Raw genomic sequence first — 22,825 nt, forward strand, 5'->3', positions numbered from 1 at the left:
GCTAAGTAGAAAGTTGAAATACTCAAAACTGAAAAATGTGTACAATTTCTCCACTTAAACAACCACACAAATGTATTTCCACAGTAAAAATATCTTAAACTTGCGAGTGAGGAGCAAATCAATACATTGTTTAGTCTTTCTAAATCCCATAATATCTTATTATGAAACTTCCCAATCATTCACTCTGTTTAGGAAAATACTGTCATTAAGATTCAGTTATACTACTGGAAATGAAGAAAAGCTGGTAAGCAAAACCAATAAAATAGAAGAAATAAAGGTAATATTTTGCTGTACTTAGAAAATCAGTGTTTCACAGGGAGGAAAAGGCCAAACAACTCAAATGCCAAAACCACAATGGCAATAAATGATTTGCACATACAGTTCTCTCCATCTCTGTATTTAATAAAGGCTTGTGTTTTTGCATATGGAAGGTTTCTAATGCTTATAATATGAAGTAAAGGCAATGAACTTTACTTGGCAGCATTGAAAGTTACAGGGATACTGCACTGTGATATTCCACCAAAGTCATAAAGCATATCTTATAAGAAAGAGTTATATTGCCACCCCCCTTACTTGGACTTCAGCTAGTGTTAGAAGATAGAAGTTACTATTATCAAGTTCTAACTATCATACTATTTGTCTATAGGAATAAGAACATTTCTTTATATACAATCCCAGGAGAAGTGGTGATGGAGACATCTAGTACCACTAGATGAGCTTGCAGCTCCCAGTGTCATTAAGCTTGGAAAAGTGAAAATATCATGTGGACAGGGAGGTTTCAGAGAAACCAGCAGACATATTAGTAATACTAGTACATACTAGTAATCTAGACTAGTAATCTCTTGTTAACAGTGGTCTTTGTAAAATTCACATTTATGTGTAGTTTTACAAATATTCAGAGACAAGGTTAAGAGAAAATACATTAAGAAAGAGAAAACAGCATAAGGCAATAGGAAACTGGTGAGATTCCTTTCCTGAGTACATTCAGTTTTCCTAACACTTGTGCTTTTGAAAGCAGACTTACTAGAGCAAGCTGTATGTGAGAGTATGGAAATTACCTTAAGCAACATGCACATGGATAACACAGTTTTAGTCACTTGTGTCTGCTGAAATGACTAACTGCAAGCACACACCCCCATGCAAACAGGTACCTAAATAGATAAATAGATAAAGCTATAACCTTTATAGCTTTAAACAGAAGACATGGATGATTGCAAAGTTTTTTCAGGGCTCCTATACATATTAGGTGGGGACTATTTTCCAGCCTGCCTTGCAGACACGATGTAATAACACGAGAACCAAGCAGTTTTCGATACAATTCAAGCTGCAGCGCTGTTGGTCGGCAGAAGATTATGCTCTCCTTTTTGGGGGGCAGAAATTTGTTTATAACTTCCTGTGTCCTTCTTAGAATAAAGAGTCCAGTGAGGCGTGTGAGTTCTGCTGCTCTTTTTTCTCCCAATTCCTTTTCCTCCTAAAAGAATAAAGCACAAATAAATTATAATCTTGATTTATCAAAACAATATTCTGTATTATTTTAATTAGGTATTTAAATAACCTTTTAAAATATGATACCACTTTCTGACATGGAACTGTAATGACCAATTCTTCTCCAATTAGTACCACTGCATTAGTTCTATGTCTGGTTTCTAAAGTCTTAAACAAAGGAAAATAATATCCCAGATGACATCCAAGGCTTGAATTATATTCTAGAATTTCTCGAGAAGCAGTGAAAGCATGCAGTGCTGTGGAGAAGCTAAGAATGAATAAAGTATCATCACGTGGCAATGCACATGGCCTTTTGGGGAATGGAGGTGTTGGAAGCACAGTTGTTGCCTGATAATTATTAGGCAGCTGAAATTAGGTGATTTTAACATGTGTGTTTTCCTTCTGCTCCCTTTGGAAAACAAGTGACTATATGTCAAATAGGAAAGTGAAAAGCTTCAGCTACCATTAGTAGTCCTGAGTTTCACTTTGCTCCATAGAATGCAAATTTCACTTTACTATGAATTTTCTTCTATGACTGAATTTTTAAATCAAATACCTCTGTTGCTGAAGGTTCTCTAGATCTGACAATTGGCTCCTCATATATCTTTCTATACGTGGATAAAGAACCGAGTATTCCTGGATTCACAAACTCTATTAATGCATAAAATTCTTGCAGGTCATTTTGGATCGGAGTACCTTGAAAGAGAAAAAAAATAATTCTACAATTGGTTATTTTTTTCTTTAAAGTGATGGAAGAACATTGAATGCAGGGGTTAATATTGACAATGTATCTTGAAAACAGATGTTTTATTTCAATGTGAATTACTCAGAGTCCTCAATTGTTCTAAAACTTTGCTATGAATAACAAGATACCGTACTCCTAACTAAACAGACTGCAGATATAATTGTTCTGACAAAGGAATTTAAAAAGTCACGTTCTAAATCAATTTTATTAAATTGGAAAGGAAAACATTGAGTGTATGCAAAGGAAAACATTAAGTGTATGCAGAGTCCCGATTCTCTTACAGAAGATCTAAGGCTCCTTGCTTGCCTCTGAAGACTGACTTATTTTGCCTTTATGTAAAAAAAATTTGGAAATAACCTGTTTTTACAACACCTGAGATCTCTTAATTTAATACCCATTGCCAAAATTCCAACTGATCTCATGCTTTTCTTTTACCCAAACCTAGCACTATCAACATAAAAAAATACTAGAAGTAACTATAGATACTAACCAGTAAGAATAACTCTCCTCTCACAAGACAGACTAGTAAGGGCTGTAGTTGTCTTAATAGTGCTATTTTTCAGACGATGTCCTTCATCACAGATTAGGAGGTTAAATTCCACAGCCTGAATTTGATCCGAAGATCGCAACAGCATCTCATAACTGATTATCATAACAGAATAAAGTGGAGAACCCATGAATTCTTCTACTTTGTGGTCCTGCAGGCATAAAGGAAAATGCATCATACAACTATTTCATTGAAGATCACAGCCTTAAAAATTATCACATTCCTTAAATATCCACAAATTTCTTCTCACATGACACCAGATATTTACTATCTCCTTCATGACTTGGGATTATTGATTCTTTCCTAATTTGCAAAAGAGCAATTTAGAATTTTATCACCTCATTAAAAGAAAATTTATTATTCTTTTAAGCCTTTAAATCCTCTGAGACACATTGCCATGAAGGTGAAAAGCACAGAGTTCCTGTAATAGCTTCTCACTGCTCGCATTTGGGTAAGCTTCAAATGAATAATTAAAGCCAAGATAATGAAGGGCCACAGGTAGCTCCTTGTACATTCACTTTGGATCTCAGCCTGGTAATGTCCAGTAGGAAGTTATCACAGTCGACCAGAATTCCCATTGTAGATTATTATATTATATTATATTATATTATATATTATATTATATTATGTTGGTATTATTTAACCTATTGGATTGGTTCTGGGTCTCAGGATATAGAATAGTAAAGTTCAGCTTGCTTGGAGCTCAGGTGGGAGAGATTCTGCAGGGAGCTTTCATGGAGGCCAAAGGAACTCCCAGATGCTGGGAGTTTTTCATGGTTGCTCTTCTGGAAGCATGAAAATAGTTCATCCCCTTTAAAAAAAGGGAAATAGATGGAGCAAGAGACCCCTTGGCTTAACTGCAAGCTTCTGAGGCAAAATCAAAAGCAAAGTGCACCAGCAATGGAAAGGTGGATAAATACCTGTTGAGATCTACAGGGGCATTGCAAGAGCCTGAAGAGATGCAGACAGAAAACAAAAGCTCAGCTAGAAACTAATTTAGCCAGAGATGTTGAAAACTGCAAGCCACAGTTCTTTAGGTATGTACAAAAGCAGAAAAGGAAAGGAAAATATTGGCTCACCAATAAACAGGAGAGGTGAATTAGTCACAGCACCTTTTTCACCTCTGTCTTCACCAGCACTGCTGCGTCCCCAGCCCCAGGAACAAAAATCCAGGCTAATTACAGAGCCACCAGGGTCAGTGAAGGAAGGGTGGGGGTGAGTTCCTACAGGAGCTTGACCCCTACAGATTAATGGACCCTGGCACTGCCCCAGGGGTATTAAGAGAGATGACTGACATCACTGCAAGGCCAATGCATAACTTTTGGAGAAGTCAACGGAGAGCAGGGGATGTCCCAGAGGACTGGAAGTATATCCCCACCTACAAGTAGAGTTTAAAGGATGAACTTTTAAGTTATGGAACAAATCTTCATGGGAGCTATCACACATCAGATGAAGCAAGGGATTGGGAAAAGCCAACACGACCTCACCAAGGACAAACTGAGGACAAACTGGTCACCCTCTGTGACAAAGTAAGCTGCTTGGCTGATGTGGGCTGGGACCTTATCACCCTGATCCACTAGTTAAAGTGAAGATGGAGACTCCCTTTTTACAAGAAGTCACATTGAAAAGACAAGGGATAATGGGTACAAGGTTACTCCTGAGGAAATTCCAATTGCACATGAGGAAGATGTTTCACAATGGCAATCACCAGCCATTGGAATAATCTCCCCAGGGGAGTGGTGGAGATTTGTCCGGACAGGATGCTGGGCCATCTTGTCCAGACAGCACTTTTGCCAAGAAAGGTTGGACTGCATGATCCTTGAGGTCCATTTCAATGGGATATTTCATGATTATTCTATAATTAACTTTGTTACTAGAACTTAACATTGATAGGTTCGCCCACAGGTAAGGTCACCCTCAGATTCAGAAAACAAAGAGTCTATAACCTGCTCCAGAAAACATGTCTGTCTACAGGGATTTCTAATCCCTGTATTACTGGTCAGAAAATTACTGCAACCATCTCCTCTCTTATATATCACTCAAGCCCTTTTCCTTCAAAAGACACCAAGAATTTTCCTGTCTATTGAAGGAAATGCACACACTAAATAGTCACTGTAATGGGACAGAGAGCTTCCTCCAAAAAGAAACAGTTATATTTTTGTGCAGACTTGTAAATCTATTATGATTGTCTACCTGTCTTGCAATTATGCATAAAACTGGAAAAATCTACTGTGGCCATGTCCCTTACCTTTCCACTTGGCTCCAGATGCTAATTTCTTGAATGCTGCTTTCTATCTCCTAACGGTGTTCACTAACTAAGCAGGCTATGGGTGCAGCTGACAAGCTGCAACCTCTTTAATTCTGAAAGCAAATCAGTCTAGAGCCTTAGAAGGTATTCTTATTTCCAAACAAGATCAGTTACCAAACACAGACAACTAAGTCTGAAGCCAGATGGCGTAATACATTGTAAAAGCAGCACAAGTTAATTATCACAACCTTTAGAGCCTCCTAGCAGGTGATTCAGATGAATCCATGGGATGAATCCAGCACATTAATCTCACAAAGTACTGTGCAGCAGCTCAGTCCCCTACATGCTGCTCACAACGAGGCCCAGCACATCAGAGGAAACAAGGAGTAGTAAGGACCAGGTAACAAGGACATGCACATTTCTCCAGGTGTTTGGGACTGGACTTGAGTTTTCCTGTTGTTTCCAGGACTGTAGTTAAATGCCTGTTTTCTTGTTATATTTTTACTGCCATTTTCAAAACAGGAGCAGAAAATTTCCCAACACAGGAACAGACACACAGAGGAGCCCTGTAGGGAAGACCCAATGTTGTCCCCCCAGTACACAGGCTCCACATTGTAGCCTTAAAGACAGAGGCAATGCCTCTCTGAACTTTTCCTGGCATGGTCAAGCATCAGAAGATGCCCAGGGTTCAGAAACCATTTTCTTTTTTGTACACTTTCAGGCTGTGAGCTGAGATGGGGAAAGTGCTGAGGCACTGGGGAACAGCCACCAACATCCCTCCCCTGGAAAAATATCAAGTGCACAGGAGAGTTTGAACTCCTCTAAAAAAATATAAAACAGGAGAGTCCCTTACAAGCCTCCGGCAGTCAAACATAATGTATTTCCTACTGTATGTAACAACAGCAGTGGTTGAAGGATGAAAAATTAAAATAAATTTACAAGCTAATTTCAAGTAATTAATTCATACTCTTAACTGGCTCCAAGATATGTCTACATTATAGCCTCCATTTTAGCAATTATCCAAAGTGACTTGACAGATTTAAGTGAGTTGCCTGAAGCCACATATGGAGCAATTATCAATCAGTATTAGAGGTCCACAATGTCCCAGACTTCCACTTTGAACAGATCTCTCTTTGCACTAGTTCAAATACAATGTAGCTGGTAAAGTGTAAATTCAAAAATGCTGAATTATAAAGCAATGTAGACTTGTAATTAATTCTTTTTCCAGGTATTTTGACTCAAAAACCAAATTAAAAAAACTCCAGTATCAAGTGATACTCTTCAGACAGATAAAGGAATTATTCTCTCAAACACATTGCAAATGCTTAAAATAGGAATAAACAAGACCTAATAGCACCCTTTGTGAGGATGTCTTCATTTTAAAAGCAATGTCCTCTACATGGCAATTGCATATTAACATAATTAAACTGTAATCACGTTTTAAAAGCAGGTAATACCCTGGTGTTTTAAAAAGTCTATTACTGAAGGGTTAGGATCAGTTTGTGTCATTTCAGTGTGAAAGTGAGGAAAACATTTTAAAAAACCTACCAGTTCTTTGAATGCATTCCTTATAGGTAAGAACAGAAGAAAATGCTTGAGACAAGCTCTTTCTTTTAAGTTATACTGGAGAAATAACAGTATGGTAATTGCTGTTTTTCCAGAGAAGATAGACAGTAAATTATTTTGAAATACCTCATTATACCCCAGGCAAGTCATATTGTGTCTTCCTTTTGCATGACAGTGTATTCTGTGGTATTTGGGAACAGAGTTGTTGAAGCTGCTGAGTGTCCCCAGTCAAATAGATCCAATGAGATGAGTAAGTTTTAAATTTATTTAAATTTAAAGAAAATGAAAGCTACTGTCATTCTGGGGCACAGTAACTGTCATTAAATTCAGGCTTTCTCCTCCCAACATTATTCATAAAAACTGCAAGAAAACACTTAACTATCTCTAACTAGCCTTTTAGGTTAAAATGTTGCCATATTATATTTTGCCTTGTATCTATTTGTTTTAGGAAATTTCATATCTCCCATCCCAACCTATATTATCTTACAGTTCCTGACAGGTCATTTCCACAACCTGAAACAAGTTACTAAGAAAAACAAATGATACACAATGCACCTATTACACATGCATTGTCTTCAGTGGAAGATCAGCAATTTCAAGAGTTTGCCAATAATGAGTCAAATTTAAAGAAATAATTATTGTTACAAAATTGTGTACAATCTACCAAGAAGTAAAATTCCATTGAAAACTTCTGTTTCATCTGAAATATTCATTCTTCCATTAAGGATAATAGAACAAACTAAAGGCAAATCTGGTTGGTGTAAGAATTGGATAACCTTTAGAATGAAACACTATTTGCTTCATCAGTCTACCTGTATGAAATTATTAGATTAAAAATAATTTTGGAAGATAAGTATCTTCATCTTTGTTGCAAGCACCAATGGAGGTACTACAAGCTCTCCACTTGCCTGGAACTTGTGAATGTTAATACCAGCAGGAACAGCTTCACTACAGGATGGGACAGGGATCAGCATCATCCTGCTTCTTAATAAGATTTGTACTTGTCTGCATTCTTCTAGAGGTGAGAGATAGTCTCATTACCTAACACTGAGACTCTAGGCTTGGTAACTCTTGAGACTTTAAATCATCCCAACAGAGATCTAACTCTTGACTGTGACAGTAAATGCATTTTCAGTCTGAAGTAACCCAAAATAGGCAGCCAAAACAAATTAGAAGTTTTCAATACAGAAAAAAGCAACTACCACAGAAACAGAGTACAAGGCAGATGCTTTGGTGTGTAAGCAGGGAAGGTGTGCACTTTGATACATAACAGAAAACTCCTTAAGCTGAAGAGGCACAGGGAGGAACATGTCACCTTTTACAACTTCAAAGGTGGAACCAGAAGAAAGGTGAGACAGACATATGCTACATGTGAGCTTGGGTTAGGACATTATGACCTGGTGACTGACAGCAAAATACCCATATGGACAATTATCTGAAGAAAAAATAAAGTCTTACAAATAAATGTTAACAGAGAGCTTGGTCTCTAGTTTAAAAAAAAAAAAAAAGAAGAGGAAAAAAACTCATAATTCCTATATTACAAATAAATGTTAACAGAGAATTACTAGGCTTGGTCTCTAGTTAAAAAAAAAAAAAAAAGAAGAGGAAAAAACCTCATAATTCCTATATTCTGAGCCAATAATGACCTAATCCCCTTTTGGAAATAAATCTTACCTGATCAACTGTAAAGACTTTGATCCTTTCACTTCCCAGCCATTTCTGAAATTCCTTTTTCCAGTTTTTCACCAGACTCCCAGGGGTGACTACCAGCGCTCGCTTGAGCACAGGTTTGCATCCATAGGGCCCTTGGCGCAGGAGAGTCCAGACAAGGGCAATGCACTGCAGGGTTTTTCCTAAGCCCATCTCATCTGCCAGAATAGCTCCACATCTGCCACTAACTCTGTAAGAGGTAATGAGGTGCTGCTATCATTTTAAAAGACATATCTGTAACTATCCACAACTGCTTTAGGGATTTGCTTCTGTGCTTGTTTTCTGAAGTGTAAAGAACCTATGTATACTTACTATGTCTCCTGTAGGTTTTTATTCAGTTGTACTAGAAGATCTTAGAAAGAAAATTCTTATTTTCTACAGTAATTCATTAGTCCTCTAAAACAAAAGTTTAAATCTGCCTTTAGAACTAGAATTATCCAATAGCTTAAGGAATCTATGACTTGGGAAAACACTTTTGAAAACAATGTTTTTTTTAACAGGTTGAAATAACATCTTTTTTATTCTAAATGCCAGAATTATAAATTACATGAATAATTTTGAATTATAAGAAATATAAATCCCAGAAAGCAGAGTTTTTCAGCATGGCTTTAATTATATCTGTGTTTACAAAATTTGGTATGTAGAAATGACAGGTCTTTTGGTGCTGTAGCTTCTCATGACATCTGGCAAAATCATGGCAAGTGTGATGCTACATTTAGGTCAGAAAAAACTTGTGCAGCTGCTTTTGAGAGAAAATTACTAATATTAATTAACTGAACAATTGCTCAACACTTCCCAAGATGTCACATTTCAAACATGGGCAGGAAAATATGATAGGTATTAAAAGTCAAAAGGATAATTATTACCTTACCTCATTCCCATTACACATTCATACAGGAATATAACTCCTTCTTTCTGATGTGGGCGGAGATTACTTGCAATGTAAGGATCTACAACTACATCCACCACAGGTAAGCCAGCCTTATTGAACATCCACTGATGACTTGCATTTGGTCGTGGCATAACCAGAGAATCTTCAAGTTCAAAACATAATCAAGCATTACTTTGATTCTGTTAGCAAAACCTATTAAAGTCAATGATCTAATTACTGTTAAAAATACTGCATATTATATTGACCATTCTCAGACTGAAAATGCATTTATAAGTACCTAGATTGCCTTCTACATAAAAACATTCTTTTAAAGAGGTTTTCCAAATAGTTTGTATTTTTCTCAAAGGTAAAGGTGATAAAGTGAGAAATATGAGGGTATTTTTCTGATGAGGTGAAACCGCCAACCTAATAAAAGTTGTTTGATGACTTTGAATTCATAGAGTTAAATTAGAAGTTCCAAAATACTTCTGAATTGAAAATCTAAGGAAAAAAAACCATAAACAATGACCTACATAAAATCTAAATACTCTAAATAGTACTTTTCAAGGGAACATTCTTGCAGTAGCCCAGAAAGACTTCTCTGCCCAGGAGATAAAAGCCACTGATATCCTAAAGGAAAATAGGGGAGGATTGAGTGTGAGCTGACAAAGACTGCCACAGTGCATGAATAAAAGAAGTTGATGTGTTTGAAGACATACAGAGGCAAAGAGAGAATGAAGTATTGAGCAACATCTGAATAACAGTTTTGCTTGCCATAATCTGTTTACAAATATTATGATTTTGCTAGACAATGTCCATACTTGGGTTGCTTCTGCTGCTGCTACACACCTTCACTGAAAAATTGTATTGTCAAAGGACAAAATGAGAAAGCAATTTATGGCTTCTGGTATTTTTATGTCACTAGAGTAAATCTATACTGATAATTTATTCATGGGAATAGGTTGGTTGAAGGCTTATATCAGTCAGGGAGATTTTGTTTCCTAGTGACAAAAGGCTGAGTTCTGATGGATTAAATCAAATTGCCTATGTATATATTTAAAAGCCAGTGGTGACAAAAATATAACTTTTCTGACAAAAATCTGCATGAAAATGAAGAAGAAACAAGGCTTGGATAAACACTGGACTAAAAGCTTAGAAACTCCATGTGGAAGTCATAGCTTTACAGCTTTGTCACTGTGCTCTGCTTTGATGGCTTTCCATTCTCTAGAAGCTACATTTTAATCAACTGTAATCATAGACTTCATGATGAAGTGAAAACCTCTGACTGTTCCAATATCAAGCTCCTGGTCTTGCAAAGTATCTCAGTAACTTCTGGAAGGGGTTATGCAATCAGGCATTAAATAACATGATTCTCCTAAACAAACCTAAAGACTGAGTCCAACCTATTGAAGTGCGAAGTGCTCACAAAATATGATACAATGTATTCAAATTCACCAGAAGTCACAAAAGATAACTAGAATAAAAAGTAACTTTTTAACAAACTAGTGCAGAAACAGCAAGGTTGTTAATTTACATGCTGAATATATTGGCCTTTTTTGGTCAGATTTTCAGTTAGAATGTTAATGCAGCATCATATTGCAATCTCAGGAAGGAACATCCTTAGATAAAATGTAATCAAGTTAAATTAAGACCAGAAGTTGGGTGTTAATAAGGATGCTCTTTTATAATTACCACTTGACTAAGATTTTAATGTTTATTTACACAGCAGCCAGGTAACAGCTTTGAAAAGTCCCACAGTATCAGGATATGATGTAAGAACTCGGATGGAGGTATTATAGTAAGAATGTAGAAAAAAAAGTTGTATTTTTTAAAATAAGCATTGCACTGCTTAGCAACATTTTTTTTATGTTCATTTTTATCTTCTATCTGAAAGACAGAGCTACCAGCAGAATATAGCTCCTATATGGTTTGTAGAAAAAAGAATAGTTCTGCTAAGATAATCAACACCACTTACACAACTGCTCAACCAGCCTGTTCCTATACAATATGTGAACTCTCATGGCTCTTCAGCACATACTGCTTCTAGCACTACAAAACTAAACATTTATTCCAAAACATATCTGGTTGAGTTTTGGTTACACTCACTGGCTGTGAAGGATCAGGCATTGACAGAAGCAATTCTCTCAAAGTGGCACAATTTTTCTATTACTGATCCTCCACTGCAATTACTGTGCTGCCACGTTATGGCTGTATTTCACTGATCCCAGTGGGAAGCTGGAACTCATCTAGAGCTTCTAGTATGTGTCAGATTGTTTCAATGATCAGTAAAACTCATTTTCCTTGGCAAAACTCTTAGAAACTACCCTAATGTGTTTCCACAGCCATCTGTAACAACTATGAAAAACTTTATTCAGTGCAGAGTATTTTACTTGTTAGAAACACACATGACAAAATCCTAGTACTGTCTGTCAGAAATACTTCAGTAATACATTGAGTAACATGAAAATTTTGGTTACACATTCAACATTTTTTGAGAGTCAGAGGATGTTTAAAAAAAACTTTAAAATTTCAATCTTACTTGTAGCATTTGGATCATGGCGAGGTTTGCAGTTCTGAGATTCTCTGAGCACATTCTCTTTAGTACTGGGTTGACAGACATTTTTGAATGGTTTACAGAATGGTTTTGTATTCGTTTGAGATAATGCAGTTGCATCTGTGTCGTGAGTCCCTATTCCAGCCTGAAAACACCTGCCACTGCTGAAATCATCTGCTGAAATTACACCCATCACTTCAATTTCTTTCCCACCGACCATCAGTGTCTGACCTTCATCAAGGCTGTCTAACTCTTTAGCTTTATATCCAGTACCTAAAAGAACATAAAAATGAAATAATTAGGACAACACAGCAAGTACTACTTCCTTAACATAGTACTCATCTGCAGGAAGGAAACACTGTAAAAAAGTATCTCACTCTGAAACATTTAATTGTTACACATAAAGCCTTTCCCTCCTTAACAGAGTGACATGTGAGTGCTAATAATCAGAATTAGCAGAGTATATGAGCAAAGACTCAGTCATCCTCATCACCAACCAAGTCTACCGAATGTCAAATAACTGTTCAAGGCAGCTTTTAAAAAGTAGCTCCATATGGTAAAATCCAGAAGTTTCCCTTAATAACCATCCTAAGTCCTTTTCCCTTTCTTTCATGCCACCAAAAGAAGTCTCCTAACCCCTCTCGCTATTGATATAAACAGTGTATTCTACTTTTAAAATAATTCTTAATTAGTTTTCTTACACTTAATGATTTAGATGCCTCTGAAATCTTCACTTCTACATATGCTCTGGAACATGCTCTGATTATTGCCAAGATTTATAAGTAAGTTCAATAGTTGTTGGGCTTGGTCAGGTGGGCATTCTCATTGCAGCTACAGCTGGTCTCATTACAAAATACAGCTACAGCTGCCTCTTCCTTTTAAGACAACAGTGTAGGAAAGAGTGGGGGTTCCTTCTTTTAAATAGCATTCTACTGGTTGAAGCTCTCACATAAGAAACAGAGGACATATAATTTATTTTCTTAACTCAGAGAGGTCAAAGCCACATCTCTGCTTCAGAATTCTTTACCTCAGTTGTTGAATTTGTGTAAATTTGGATAAACAGGCTTGGATTAAAAAACAGGCCAAACAAACAACAACAAAAAAAAACCACAAAAAAACCTCACAAAACACCAACCTCCCACCTCCCCCCCAAAAAAACCAAAGCAGACCAAAAAAAAGGCATGACTGCATAGACCAGCAGTTAAATCACTCAGGTGTGAAGAAAGAAGCAAGGCCACCCAAGGCACATTTTATCCAACAGACACCATATATAAAGTATAAAGACTCCTGCAAACTGTTTGCAAAGCTTGGGTCTGTCACTTCTAGGAACGTGAAAGATTTGAAGGTGAAGCTCTGCATTTGAATTCCTTTAAGAGGAAAAAATTACCGAGGTGTTTCACAGTCTAAGAGTCTAAGCAAGTGCTGAAAAACAGTCAGGCCAAAAGGGAAAGGGAGATACTTTTTTCCTCTCCTCTGGAAGTATTCAGAAAGCACACAGTGAACCTCGTCTGGCTCTTGAAGGAACACTTGCTTTCAGGAAAGAGCTGAAGATGCCTGAACACAAAAGAATACATGTGTCTTCCTAAAGAGGATGCTTAGGGAGGGCATTTATGATCTCCTTTGCTCTGCATTTTTGTTTTCTGTTATAATCTTTACATAGCTTCAGGTTGAACATACTCCATACAGGTGTATCCCTGTGCAGGCTCTGGTCAGAAAAGTCTCATGCTAAGACAGGATGGGCTTTAAGGGCAGATGGAAAATGAGAAGGCAAAAAGCAAAACTGTTTATGCAGCTGCCAGAAATAACAGTTTCTGTAACATACAGCAATTTACAAGAGAGCACGTCCTAAATTCTTTGCAATGCATTATTAAGGAATTAGGACATTGCAGAGGAGAACAGTAAGATGTTCTGCTGCCTCAAAAATGAGCTATAAGCTGTGCTGATTTTAGGTTCCCTTGTGCCATCCTTGATCCTGCCATGGTAAGCCTAAGGAAAAAAAAGAAAAATTCTTCCTTTGCCTTTTTCTTCCCATTTAAAAATAATAATCCCAAGGGCTCATACACATTCACTATGAACTTCCCAGTATTACATACAATTTTGGAGGCAAGCACCACTGCTGGACCTTTCCTTCTCGCTCACTGAGTTAAATAATTGCAGAAATTTAAGACTCACACTGCTTAAATTGGCCAATTTGTTATCTTCTTAAAATCAATATATGAATTGAAAGCAACTCTGAATGGGCAAGTTAGCACTAATGACATTGGTATTGTCCTCTCTGACACCATCAAAGACGGTAAAAAAACTTTCAAGTTTTTTTTAAGTTAAGTTTTAAGAGAAAATCACAATGTTCATTTTTCTATTGTGTTTGCTGCTAATTCAAGAAGACAGGACTTGAAAAAACACATGAACAACAGGGTGGTGGCTGATGCATTCCAGGCATTACTCTCTTTCACTCTGCCTTTTTCAAAAACAAGCAAGTCTGTACACATATTGCTTTGCTATAAATAAATTCAAATTAACTTCTAAGTCACAGTCTGATTTGCAAATCAAAACTGCCTGGTCCTAACAAGGCTCACAATGTCATGAGATCACAATGTCATGATTGTAACAAAAGAGCAGAGAAGCCATCTCTGACCTAAAATAAATCAAATTATGCTTTGCAAAAACATTGTCCAATCCTGCTCCCTGACAGAATATCTTTGGCTCCATTAGCAAAGTTAATTCTTGCTTTGCTTTCAGTAAAAAATTACTGCTTCAAGTTGATGGCAGCCTATGGTTTGCAAGTCTTATTTTTAACTCTGATATCAACCCAAACTATGTCTTACAGCAGCAGCTGCTGCTAAAACTACAAGACTAAAAATTGCTACACGGTTGACTTTGGCTGAGCTGGAAAATGTTGCTGTTTGCCTGTCTTTCCAACAAAGATAATATTTTTAGTTGTTTGACTGGCTGAAAAGTAAAGATCCAACCTCTAAAATTCCTGATCGCTCTAGTGCTGACTGGAATATCTACAAGAAACTTACCTGTATCTTTTCACCAAATTTTAACTCTTTCACTTCTGCATTATGCGAGCAGACAAAGCTGTTACTTAGCATTTCTGCTGAAGTACAGCCGTTGATTTCCAGATTCTCTCTTTGGACTAGCATTTGGTGTTTCTGTGAATTATGTTATTCAGCCTGCTCCAGCCACCCCCATTCATCTGCCTTATATGTAATAAATATAAAGCTGTCTTGCAGTCTTCCCCCCACCCCGAGAAAAAAGACAAACCAAAAGCAAACCCAAAATCTCCACCGTTTTTTCATCCGGTGGTCAACACTGGTGTGAAGAACTAAAATATCTAAAGAGCTGGGTCTCTGTTAATTCAAAGCACAGTGATTTTTTCTGCCAGGTGTTCCGTTGAGCAAGTATGACATTCTACAGTACCTCTGCCAATGTCTTTGCCTTCCATATCTTTCAATATTACTGACTTTCCTTTTATAATGAGAATAGCATCGCCTTCCCACTTCTTGTGCTTTTTCTTTGATGCCTTACACCACACGACACTGAAATACTTCACAAGGCAGTCAGGTGCTTCCTGAGCTGCTTCTTCCTTTGCAGTCCCTGATGTTGGCAAATACAGTGCATCTAAAAGGGAAATAAAATAACAAAGAATATCTCACGTTCTCCTGATAAGGTGTACAGTCTTTTGCATTTCAAAAAAACAAGACCAATCTATAAAATTCATCTTACATACACAAAGTGGTATATTTCTTGTCTTATGGTAAATTTGGATTGAGACAGAACACCACACAAGGACTAATCCTGAAAAAAAATCAAACCCAAAACAATGTTACATTGTTTCAGAAAGTATGTACTTGCAAGGAAATCAGATTATTTGTCACATTAGTAAGTGACCTCCGAATTTGACATATATACAAAACTATAAGAATAGAAAAAGAATAAAAAGAAAAGCTGAAAAAAAGCAAAAGGGAAATGACCACAGGAGAAAATGAAAACAGGGTCCTCGTGAGATGGTGCTGGACAATGTTCTGAAAGCAAGGACAGGAACACAGAACTCAGAAAAGGGAACAAAGGAGTCCAGGAATCAGATCTGGAGCTGAAGTCATCTGTACTAAGTAGCAGAATAACCAGAACTGTAATAACACAAAGTGTAATTTCAACTTCTTTCCTTGCACCCCTCAAAAATAACTAATTGCACAAATCTTGAAGCAGATCATCTCTTCAACTCAAACACTGTTAGGCTTAGATTGATTTAGATTTGTCAGCAGTTCCCCAGTTATAAGTGCCATGGATGTAAATATTAACAGGCAATATTTAGGTTAATAAGGTTAAGAAATGACAACAGAACAGACAGCAATCTGAGACAAGTAATGGTAGAGAAGTCACCAGCATTACCTAAAGGAATATCTGTAGCATTCCTTTTCAGCACATGCACAGTTTCAAAAGGAGAATCAGACTAATTTTCATTAAAATACCCTTGCATGCTGGTTAAAAGCTTAAATAGGTTTGCTCCTTTGATTCCATCTGGGATTCAACACTATACAAATCTGTTACAAAAAAGCACTTATGCCACAGACTAACTTTTCCAAAATTTGCAAGTGTGCTGGTATTTAAAGGAGAAGCAGCAAGAGGAAATTCTTGCTCACAGTAACAGTCTGACAAAGAAGCAGCTTTACCACTTCTACATATTCCTAAAACTGCAAAATGCTCCTAAGTTACACACCTAAAATGAGTTCAATTTTTCAGACTAATGTTTACTAAAAAGGTATTATCTAAATGAAAAATGCTGTATTTATCTAGTTGAATTTTCTTTCCAAAACCCCCAGAAGTTGTATTGTCTGTACAGAACTCTATGCTGATGCCTAAAGCAGACAGGATTTTCCATACGTAGATGTTTCTTCAGTGCATTAGCCAACATCTGTAGTTTCGTGCAGCAGATGTGTCCTCATCCCCAAGGAATAACAGAGCAGCTACTAAACACTGGCATTTCACAGAAGGATAAGAATATGGAACTCAGTAACCCTTTTTGAAATGTAGGGAATTCTTTGTAGATGAATCTTGGTAAATGAACCAGACAGCAACAAACAATCCTTGCAGCTCTGTGAAAGAGTTAAAAGGCTCTATTGGATCTTCAGTATTCACAACTGCTAAGATTTAGAGAAGTAAAAGAGAGAGGGGGGAAGAGAGGAAACCTGTACCTTGCAAAAGATTAATTTTATTCTATATTGAGCTTCTAATTGTAAATTGATTCAACAGATAAATACAAGATGGTTTTCTTTTTGTTTTTCAAAGTGATTCTCTTAGTTCAGTCAACTACTTTCCTTATATTAAGATTTTTAACTATTACTGCAAGAATTGGAGATTTCACTGCAGGATTTTCTTCTTCTCTCTTGAAGGATGGCATCCATAAACAAATGACCACTTATTTGTCTCCCTCACTGACCTCCCACATGAGTTTGGTGACCCCTGAGATCCGTGTTATGCTCATTGCTCTTTTACTCAGGGCATCCTGGATGGTATTATCTGAATCACCAGTAGCTTAACTTTCAAGTCAACAACAAGTGTTCAAACTTTTCTTATCCCTGCTTCATTTAAAATAATTAGAAAATAAATAATTTAGAAACAAACCTGGAAATTGACAGTCTTTTGTTATAGTGACTTTTTCTGAGAAATATTTCCAAAGCATGCTTTCCCCAGTAAGAAGCAAACTGGGCACCAATATTCCAAGCAATACTACCATGCTCCTATGGGGAAAATGAAAAATTATAGCCTCTGCAATGTTCAGATTTCTTCCCTCAATTTGTCTTCTGAATTACCATAACTTCTGTTTACAGAAATATTCAATAACAATTTGTTTCTATGCCACATAAATTATCTTCCTTTTACCAATAACTACAGTATACTTTCAGATAAAAGTGTGAGGTTGGTTTTTTTTATTAAACATTTTTATGTAAAAATAATTACATCCTCTCAAAATTATCTTTCACATAATTTCCTTGCATAGAAAACCTAAACCTGTTCCCCAACAATGCTGATTAGGTACTTGCATTCAACCTTCTTTTTATCTTATCAGATTTGTTTGTATTCAGCTTCACACCTATTTAACTTTAAAGATTATTCCAGTGCAATAGCAGAATATTCAAATTCAATAAATACAATGTCATGAGCTTTTCAGGAACTGAAATGAGAATGGTATGATATGCACAGGAACTAAGTTCAGTGTTTGATATAGGGGTACAGTGAGCAGTGGATTCAAGAGACTCGCCTTGCTGCTCAGAGACCATAGACAGTATGTGAAATAGAGCTGGATTTGCTGACACCCTGGAAGACAAACTGCAACTGTACCTTCTGGGCTCTGCTGTTAATCAGTTCAGAGTGAAAATAATAAGTAACAGCAACCATGCATACCCTGTGGTATGAGAAACATCAGGAAATCATGCCCACTCATTTCTCTCCCAAGCAGCCAAAAGCCCAGCCTGGCAGGGGGGTTTGCTTAACCATGAAGAAACAGTAGCAAGAGGCATGGCTTTCCTCCTTAAAGGAAGGGCTTGGGAACTTTAAAGACACGGCTAACAAGGCTTGGAAAAGCTTCCACAAATAAAGCTTTCTCTCTGTGGTTGAGAAAACAAGGGATTAGGTTTCAAGATATAAACCATAGCCTCGCTGATATGAGGAAAAGTTTCAGCAGCCTCAGGAAGGTGATGATTTACAGAAATCGGGACGGGATCCAGGAGAGGGGACGGGAGCATTCCAATGGCAAACCAGTTTAACCAGTTTCTGATGAGCAGGATTTAGAGAAAATGCATCGATTAAGTGCATTAGGTTACTCCCAATGCAGCAAGAAAGCAGCTGCTCTATGAAAGACTACCCAAGGTGACTCCAGCATTCATCTCCAGGGCGCTGCGGCTGCAGCGCTGCGAGGGGCACGCTCCGCTCCGGTGAGCCAGGCACTGGCTCCTTGGCCTGGGTGTGGTTCAATGGATGGCATGGATGGCTTAACCCCATCCAACTGCAGGCTGCTGCCACAGCCCATGAGCTCACCTTTCCTTCCCTCTCCTGCTCTGCTTCTCATCCAGCAGCTGCAGGAAAGCCAGCGCCATGAATGCCATCACCACCTACAGCCAATATAGGGAAGGGGTACGTGCAGCTTGGACCAAGGAGACTGGGAGGCTGCCCATCTTTCTGTTGCAGCTACTGTTAGGTTGGGGTGATTTTTAAACCATGGGTCCTGTGTTACCCATTGCCTTCACACCTGAACTTCCACAACATAAGCATGTATGAAATGACAGGCAAGTTTTCCCTCAACTGCTCTGAATCTTGTCAATAAAAAGTACTGTCACAATGCAAAAATTACAGCTTAGAGAGGACAACTTTGATTCGAGTTGCACTCTATAGCACTAAGGAATAATCAAGAAGTAGAGGAAGGCAAATCAAAAAATCTGAACTGCAGTAAAAGGAGACTGAGGCTTTGAATGAATCACAGCCCAAATCCTAAGCCAGAGCTCTGCTGTAGCCTCTGCAGTGACTCTGCTCAGGTGCCATCAGTCTGTTCCATGGAGCCTGTACCATCTCCTTCTGAGCAGAGGAAGTAATGGAAAAATTCCTTAATTCATTTGTAACATTTTGAGAACAGACATTTACATAGCAGCTAAATGTCTAGTTGCATATGGAAGATCTATATGTCACACACTCCTAAGATATCCCAGGAATATTTAAAGCAATATGAGTCAGATAGCATTATCTTTCACTTGCAAAGCTATTTCAGTCTAATAATAAACTTAATACTATGTTAACATGTAAATGTATATCACTGTGCCTCCAAGATGGAAAAAAAAAATGTAATAACTCTTCCCAATGCACTTCTGTGAGACCTCAGGAGGAGTGCAAACAGTAAGAGTCAAGCTGCCTTGCCCTAAACCTACAGGGATCAATGACAGTTGGGATTACATTTCAGTCATTTGATTACAAGCCAGTGCTTTGTACCTCTCTTTCCAAGACAAAATGTATTTGTAATTAATTTCTAATGTATGAGCATAGATCACAAACTCACCTAAAGACTGATATTTCAAGCAGGAATATTTTATTTGGAAAACACATCATTGTTCTAAATGCAAAATTATTTTAAAATAAAAGTTCAAAAAAAAATTAGGATTTTTAAACTTCTGTTTCAATGTCTCTTAATAATATGAAATGCCAATCAAACTAGCCTCTAGATTCCTGACCATGCAATACTATGAGGATTTCCTTCAGTAGATTTGATTTTACAAAGCTAATAACTTTGGAGTCCACAGTACATCTTCTATGCTAGCTGTCTCAGTTTAAGCACTCATATTCACACACATGCACAATGTTCATAGAAACTGGCAGTGAAAGAAAAATCACTGTTTATAAGAAAAAAAATCACAGATTAATCCAGTCTTAGCCACAATGAACTCTTATTTCTTGTAGAAGATCTACTAACTCAATACTCTGGCAAAGAATCTAAAAATCTGTGGAGGAGATAACACGTTTTTGGTTTGGTTTTTTTTTGCTAAGCTAAAACTTTTTCCATTTCTGAAAGCTAAAAGCTCTTAAAAAAATGCAGTTTGTATAGTATCTACAGCTTAATTTCTTGAGAATTACACACTGGACATGCTCTAACTGAGACTGAGAACAGCTTTCACTGCTCAGATCAAAACTGAGTTTCTTCCACAATTCCAGCAGGGAAATTTTCCACAGCCTCTCCTTCAGACTATGCTCCTCTCTCCTGGCACCACACAGGTTAGGATGGCAGAAGGGACATGGACCAGCTATAAGAGAAAGCAATTTTGGAGATGAAGCCTGAAAACAAGAAAGACTATTGCTGGAAAGGAAGGCTGAGGTTGAACCAGTGGAAAATTGGCAACTGAATAAAAGACTGGAAGTCTGAGCTGGAAGCAGAGCATGCAGGGAAAGGCTAGAAACCAGACAGGGAATAAAAGAGCAAGAAGTCAACAGGGTATGTTAGGAAGATGGTTAGGGAGAACCACTCAGGCAGACTGGGATTGGGGTCCAGTCAAGGACCAGACAGAGAGTTGGAATTTTCTGAGTAGGAGGTGGTGCAAAAAAAAAAAAACCTTACTGCCTCTCATCTCTGACCCTCAAAATGCAAGATTCCATATGAAAACGTGAAAACAGTGGAAACAGCTGGAAAACACTGAGGGAAACCACAGGACAATTTGGGAGGAAAAAAATGAGAACAAGACCTGATTAGGCAATGGGAATGACAGGGAAATGGCAATGAGAGGGAAAATAGAAGTGAAAAATGACAACAGAAGAAACCAACTAAAGACAACATGGTATTGTCACATAAAAAATGGCAAGCAGTTGAGCACGGAAGGGCACTGACTGCACAAAGACATGAAGGGCATTCACATAAACACAACATCCTGGTATACAGGGCAGACTTGGGCTTGGTACCTGCTCTACAGGTAAATAGGGCTGCAATGGAAGGCTTAGGTGCAATGTAAGAGATGGAGATAATTAAGCTCCTGAACTGGATCCATTTCATACATCATTCTCTACAAGACAAACCCAAATCAATTCTGAGTTTAGGACTAGCAGAAGACCTAGTGCAGAATCAGACACATATTTCTAGTGGACAAGTCCACTTGATTTGTCCACTAGAAGATATACCACTTTGTATAGGCAAAGCAGGAGCTAGATCTTGTATCACAGTATCACCTTTGTTGAAGTCCCCTCAGTACCTTCTGCTCCCTAACATGAAAAATTTTTGGTCTTTCTATTGCTTTGCTGTCATCAAACTTGGGCAAAACTCACTGGGCAAACCACTGCATGACTTGATATTAATGGTGTACACCTAATTCAATGATGTCTTAATGCAGTAATTTTGATTTATTACTTCAAAGGGGAAAGATAAGGTTGTCAACCCTGTATTACATAGATGAAAATACCAAATTATATGGAATAATCTGTTTAGAAATGTTAATTTGCTCCAAAACCCAAAAGATTAACAACCTTGTGGTAAGAAACTATGTTACCTACCTGCCCACCACCCTTATGACCCATCTTCATCAAGTGAATAGGTCTAAGGTTGTGAAGTCAAGCAAAGTTTGAAGATGTTAAAAATAAGGTGTTCCAGTGACCTGATCTGCCCCACTGTGCATATACACCCATGATAAAGTCTTCAGAGAAAGCATGCTGCACTACACTGCCATGGGACCTCTTGTTCATTCAGTGCAGAGAACTGAACTGCTGCAAAGGCAGGAACAGTGGCAGGAAAAAAAGCTGCTGTTGCCTCTGCCACCCATGCACTGCTTTATTGCAAATTGCAAAAGGTGTGGGATGGACAAGGCTGCAAGGACAGATAGTCAAATCTTGTGGTTAGATAAGCTGAATAATGCCATAAAGAACTGGACTTTAGTTGCATGTCTTCTGGAGTTTCTCTGTGATGTAAAGAAAGTAATTTAACCCCAACTTTGAGCAACAAACATTTGTTTGAGCACCTGACTTGTGATTCAGTCTCATTAGTATGAACAGTGAACACTCATGGGTGTAACTGGAAGTTGTGGTTGGGAAAGATTAACTGTACAGTATCCTAAAGCACTGAGACAATGCAGTCCTCCATGATTCAGTCTGCACCATCCATAAAAGTAGGGCCTTTTGGTGTTATTCTCTCTGCCTCAACTCACACTTCATCTCCTAGAAAGTGGAGGTTGCATCAAGTTTTTGTCTCACATGGATGTTGTGAAATGTAATTAATTACATCTCATAGGCACTCAGATACCATCACAATGAGCACCAGAGTAAAAAATTTAGCTAATTAATTCAAAATAGTTTGAAAAATGTGCCGAGAACAAGGTGTAGCTCTATAACTGAACAAAGAGGTGGAAAGAAAATACTGAATAGTGACTCACTGAGTTGATGGAGTCCATTCTGTGACCTGGCAAGGAAGCCCACAGAAATACAATCCTTAATCATGTACCTAATGATGATACCCAACCGAATGTGAAAACTGGGTTCAGGTTGTGCTATTTGAGAGTTTTTGAACACTTGAGTAGTAACCTTTATTTTCAAATAGGAGCCTTCGATATACAATAACAGAGCTGGTACATGTACTT

The 22,825-nt window shown here is 37.7% G+C and overlaps 1 protein-coding gene across 2 annotated transcripts in view; it reads right to left on the minus strand.

Annotated features, from left to right (window-relative positions):
- Positions 1–22,825, minus strand: part of RAD54B (RAD54 homolog B) — a 62,722-nt gene that overhangs the window by 8,112 nt on the left and 31,785 nt on the right. For both annotated transcript variants that reach the window (XM_039706345.1, XM_039706346.1), the window contains 7 exons: positions 15,150–15,350; positions 11,712–11,999; positions 9,173–9,335; positions 8,266–8,491; positions 2,721–2,928; positions 2,042–2,181; positions 1,181–1,471 (listed from right to left, as the gene is read on the minus strand). In XM_039706345.1, coding sequence (XP_039562279.1) covers positions 1,181–1,471; positions 2,042–2,181; positions 2,721–2,928; positions 8,266–8,491; positions 9,173–9,335; positions 11,712–11,999; positions 15,150–15,350 — 1,517 coding nt within the window. The remainder of the gene's footprint in view (positions 1–1,180; positions 1,472–2,041; positions 2,182–2,720; positions 2,929–8,265; positions 8,492–9,172; positions 9,336–11,711; positions 12,000–15,149; positions 15,351–22,825) is intronic.

The sequence above is a fragment of the Passer montanus genome, unplaced genomic scaffold, assembly GCF_014805655.1.
Source record: "Passer montanus isolate IOZ18808 unplaced genomic scaffold, ASM1480565v1 scaffold19, whole genome shotgun sequence".
In the NCBI taxonomy this organism is placed as follows: domain Eukaryota; kingdom Metazoa; phylum Chordata; class Aves; order Passeriformes; family Passeridae; genus Passer; species Passer montanus.